This window comes from Triticum dicoccoides, chromosome 5A (assembly GCF_002162155.2).
Source record: "Triticum dicoccoides isolate Atlit2015 ecotype Zavitan chromosome 5A, WEW_v2.0, whole genome shotgun sequence".
NCBI lineage: Eukaryota > Viridiplantae > Streptophyta > Magnoliopsida > Poales > Poaceae > Triticum > Triticum dicoccoides.
Window position 1 is genome coordinate 672,412,725 of NC_041388.1, and position 4,789 is coordinate 672,417,513.

Genomic DNA, 4,789 nt, shown 5'->3' on the forward strand with positions numbered 1-4,789 from the left:
CCCCCCTCATCTGTATAACCAATGAAACTTGGGCAGCGGAGACACAACCGGCACGACCTGGAGTTCACCCAGAGTAGCCTCTGCTCTTGCGAAAACACTTCCAACATGCCTAAGGCAGTACCGAAGCTCAGTGTGACAACCTCCTTCGCGAGGACAAGATGCAAAGGCACGTCAACTAGGGTAGCATTGTCGTTGGGTGCAGGCGGTGGCGGAGGTGATGAACTAGCTCGCCAAGGTGTCATAGTCTTGTCGGTACATGATTCTGCCCGACAGAATTGAGCGATATGACCGAACTAGAGGCAACACTTACACCGGATTGGTTGCATGCCACCCCCGGGACGATCTGGTGACTTGAACTTTGATTTGTCTGGAACGGCGAAGTCTTGCATCCTTGGTGGTTTGAATTAGTGTAATCACGCCAATGCGAGCTGCATTTTCTCGTCTTCAAACAGTTATGTATTGATCGGCTCACAGACATGTTACCCCGAATATACCAAATCACTATGTTCTCTAGAACTAGGGTTCAAAAGAGAAGTAACCAGGCGACGTCGAAGTAATTTTTGGATTTTGCTAATTAACCACCGAACATCGGATTTTTAAGCAATCCAAGAGAACACTCTTAGGATCGTCAAATCCGAATCAAACGCGTGACAATTTTTCTACGCAATGTTTTCTGCAATTTTTTTATAATACACGGCAATTTTCGCTTTAGGGCATGGTAAACCCTTACGAACAACATGACAATTTTTTTTATCTATTTTCGCATGTCAATTCTGTGCGTCCGCTGGGAAATTTTAAAAATCCGACGTCAGTTTTGAAACATTTCTCCTAAATTTTTTCTTGATGTGCGTACCTCCGTAGCAAGCACGCAAGTAATCCAACAACCCATCCCATCCCATCCCATCAGTGCCTGTTGTTGTTATCCAGAGGGCAGCTTGAAGATGCAAGTTGGTTGTCTGCATCCCACACAGCCGCGTGGCCTGCGTGATCCTCCTCCTGACACCATCACTCTCACTCTCAGAGCAGGCCCCCGCCATGAGCAGCAGCAGAGCCGCGCTGCTCCGTAGACTAATAGCCCATCGCCGCCGCAGCATCGTCAGCGTCAGCGACGGCATCGGGTCAGTCCAGCGCCAGCTGATCCGCCACCATTATTCTAATCCCCACCATGGTTATTCTAATCCCATCCCCGATCTCGCCGGGGCGCGCGCGTTTACTTCTTTATCCACGCCATGGCCATGCCGCCCGCCCGCGCCGTTCGCCTCCCTGTCACCGTCGTCCTTCTTCTCCAGCCTGCTTGGAAGGGGTGCGGAGGCGGAGGTGCTGGACATGGACGCCGGCACGGTGCGGTGCGCGGCCAACTACGCGCCGCTCACGCCGCTCAGCTTCATCGAGCGCGCCGCGGCGGTGTACGGCGACCGCGCCGCGGTGGTGTACGGGGAGGCCCGGCGGCGCACGTGGAGGGAGGTGCGGGAGCGCTGCGTCCGCGTGGCCGCCGCGCTCGCCGCACGTTTCGGCGTCGCCCGCGGTGACGTGGTGAGTATGTATGGAACTGCCGTCACGCTCCCTCTGCTTTTTGCTTTGCTTGCTCTCTGCCAGTAAGAACTTGTCTGTTTTTTCACTATTCGGAATGTGCAGGTGGCTGTGCTCAGCCCGAACGTGCCGGCGATGTACGAGCTACACTTCGCCGTGCCCATGGCCGGCGCCGTCCTCTGCACGTTCAACACGCGCCACGACGCGCCCATGGTGTCCGCCCTGCTCAAGCACTCCGGCGCCAAGGTGTTCCTCGTCGAGTCCAGCCTCCTCGACGTCGGGAGAGCCGCCCTCAAGCGCCTCGCCGACTCAGAGCCCGGCGCCGCCAGCATTCCGGTCCTCGTAACCATCTCGGACGACGCCGGCCAAGACTCCGGCCGGGCGGCGGACTACGACTACGAGGGTCTCATAAAGAGCGCTCCGTCTGAGTTTGACATCCGGTGGCCCGCGGACGAGCTGGACCCGATCACGCTCAACTACACGTCCGGCACGACGTCGCGGCCCAAGGGCGTGGTGTACAACCACCGCGGCGCCTACCTCAACACCATCGGCACCGTCCTCGCCTACGACATCACCCCGATGCCGACCTACCTGTGGACGGTGCCCATGTTCCACTGCAACGGCTGGCACCTGCCGTGGGGCGTGGCCATGCAGGGCGGCACCAACGTCTGCCTCCGCCACTTCACCGCCGCCCTCATCTTCGACAGCATCGCGCGCCACGGGGTGACGCACATGGGCGGCGCGCCCACGGTGCTCAACATGATCGTCAACGCGCCGGCCGCGGACCGGAGGCCGCTGCCGGGGACCGTGCGCGTCATGACGGGCGGCGCGCCGCCGCCGCCCCGGGTCCTGGCCGAGATGGAGGAGCTCGGCTTCGCGGTGTACCACATCTACGGCCTCACGGAGACGTACGGCCCGGCCACCGTGTGCGCGTGGATGCCGGAGTGGGACGCGCTGCCGGCCGAGGAGCGCGCGCGGCTCAAGGCGCGGCAGGGGTTCCAGCACGTCGCGATGGAGGAAGTCGACGTCAAGGACCCGACGACCCTGGAGAGCGTGCCGCGCGACGGCGAGGCGGTGGGCGAGGTGATGTTCCGCGGCAACACCGTCATGAGCGGATACTACAAGGACATCACCGCCACCAAGGAGTCCATGGCCGGCGGGTGGCTGCACACGGGGGACCTCGCCGTGCGGCACCGGGACGGGTACATCCAGCTCAAGGACCGGGCCAAGGACATCATCATATCAGGCGGCGAGAACATCAGCTCCATCGAGGTGGAGTCGGTGATCTTCAGCCACCCGGCGGTGCTGGAGGCAGCGGTCGTGGCGAGGCCCGACGACCACTGGGGGGAGACGCCATGCGCTTTCGTCAAGCTGAAGGACGGTACTATTGCCACGGAGGCAGAGATCATCGGCTTCTGCCGGGAGAGGCTGCCGCACTTCATGGCGCCCAAGACGGTGGTGTTTGAGGATCTGCCCAAGACTTCGACGGGGAAGACGCAGAAGTTTGTTCTCCGGGAGAAGGCCCGGGCAATGGGCAGCCTTACCAAGATAGGAAACAGCAGCAAACTGTAATATTTGTTTGAAAATGATGTGACATGTCGATTAGAATTGAAGCCATTCAGTTGTTAACTAGCACCCCGTTTTAGTAAGACCATGTCGACTAAAACCCAAGTCATTCTACTTGATCGAGTTGAAGCAAATTCTAAATTGTGATGAACTTATACACGATAGCTAAATGTCAATAGACTGACTTTAGCTATTGTGGTCAGTCGATTTCGAATGAAGGGAGGAGAAGGAAGGAGAAGGGGCTCGCCGGAGGGCTACCCCATTATCTATCTTAGGGTTTAGAGTGAGGGCGGTGGTGGGGCGGTGGTAGGGCTTCATGGGAGAGAAAAATTGAACGTGGGCGGGGTTAGAGGGATAGCCGGGGCGGCGGCAATTCCCGCGGTGGGGGTGGTTCAGGGGAGGGCGGTGCGACGAGGCGGTCGCGGGAGCGGTGCTGGGTGCAGGCGGATGGACGGCGGTTCGGCCGGTGGTATGTTTGGCACGTCTAAGAAGAAGAAGTCTGGAGATAGAAGAAGCAATCTGCACCGTTTATTTTTCATCCAACGGCTGAAATGAAATCAACTGACCCGTATTCATTTTTCAGGCGACTTACGTCAAGCCATTCCCTTATTGCACATCTAAATGACTCATCAAACTAGAAAGAACAAGAAAAAAGAACAAAAAAATGCTTGCACTAATCTTAATGTAAAATCAATGACAAAGGAATTAGATGTACAATACTTAGAGCATATCTAGATGTTCTTTAGCAAAACTGAAAAAATATTGTAGAAAAATTGTCACGCTGCGCGGTTGTATTTGGGGAGCTGTTTCACCACCTCCGCCCACCGTCTGCACCCACCAACGATGCTACCCCAACTGACGTGCCTTGCAGCTTGTCCTCACGAAGGAGGTTGAGGTGTTTCGCACTGAGCTTCGATAGTGCCTTTGGAGTGTTTTTGCGAGAGTAGAGGTTCACTACCGGAAACTGGCCCTACCCCGACGGCCAAATCAATACCGACGGCTGCCGTCGGCCTACTTTGCGCTATGCCGACAGCCACGTCTTGGCCGTCGGCGTATCTTGGCCGTCGGGCTACCACGAGCTAAGCCGACGGCACCCGTCGGCATACATATGTCGTCGGCCCAGCTGCGAACATGGCGACAGCAACCGTCGGCATACCCAGGCCGTCGGCATACCCGTGGGCCCAGCGACCCCGCCCGTGACCAGCGGCTAACGTCGTCAAATCTATGCCGACGGCCTGGATGGGCGGCCGTCGGCATATATCGTCATGCCACGTCACCGATCCGCGGCGCACCGTCCACGAGCTAAGCCGACGGTTGCCGTCGGCATACCAGCCACGTCAGCGATCCGCGGCACGCCGCCCGCCGCCTAAAACCTGGCCGTCTCTATGCCGACGGTAGCCGTCGGCATAGGTAGACTTTTTTTTCATATGTATTTTTTTAAGCTTTTTTATGTATTATTATATAAACTAACACGTAGCATGTTAAATATAAACATACATATGAATATATGTGTAGTTTGTATTTTTTTCATATATTATGAATATATATATATATATGGTTTGTATTTTTTTCAGCACGTTAATAATGTGCGGTCATGTTCTTTTGAATATAGATCATTATATTTTATTAAAATCAAAAACAGCTATGCCGACAAAAGTTTTGTGGCGGTTGCAAACGCCCGACACCTGTCTCC

The 4,789-nt window shown here is 56.1% G+C and overlaps 1 protein-coding gene across 1 annotated transcript; it reads left to right on the top strand.

Annotated features, from left to right (window-relative positions):
- The first annotated feature begins 940 nt into the window (after positions 1–940).
- Positions 941–3,225, top strand: LOC119304013 (probable acyl-activating enzyme 1, peroxisomal). The gene is made up of 2 exons (XM_037581179.1): positions 941–1,533; positions 1,636–3,225. The coding sequence occupies exons 1-2, from the start codon at positions 1,036–1,038 to the stop codon at positions 3,100–3,102; spliced, it is 1,965 nt and encodes a 654-aa protein (XP_037437076.1). The 5' UTR covers positions 941–1,035; the 3' UTR covers positions 3,103–3,225.
- Positions 3,226–4,789: the final 1,564 nt, after the last annotated feature.

Bases quoted from the DNA above. Each gene is read 5' to 3' on its own strand.
- LOC119304013 (XM_037581179.1), top strand. From the start codon at position 1,036: ATGAGCAGCAGCAGAGCCGCGCTGCTCCGTAGACTAATAGCCCATCGC. The intron at 1,534-1,635 runs GTGAGTATGTAT...CGGAATGTGCAG, and splicing joins GCGTCGCCCGCGGTGACGTG to GTGGCTGTGCTCAGCCCGAA.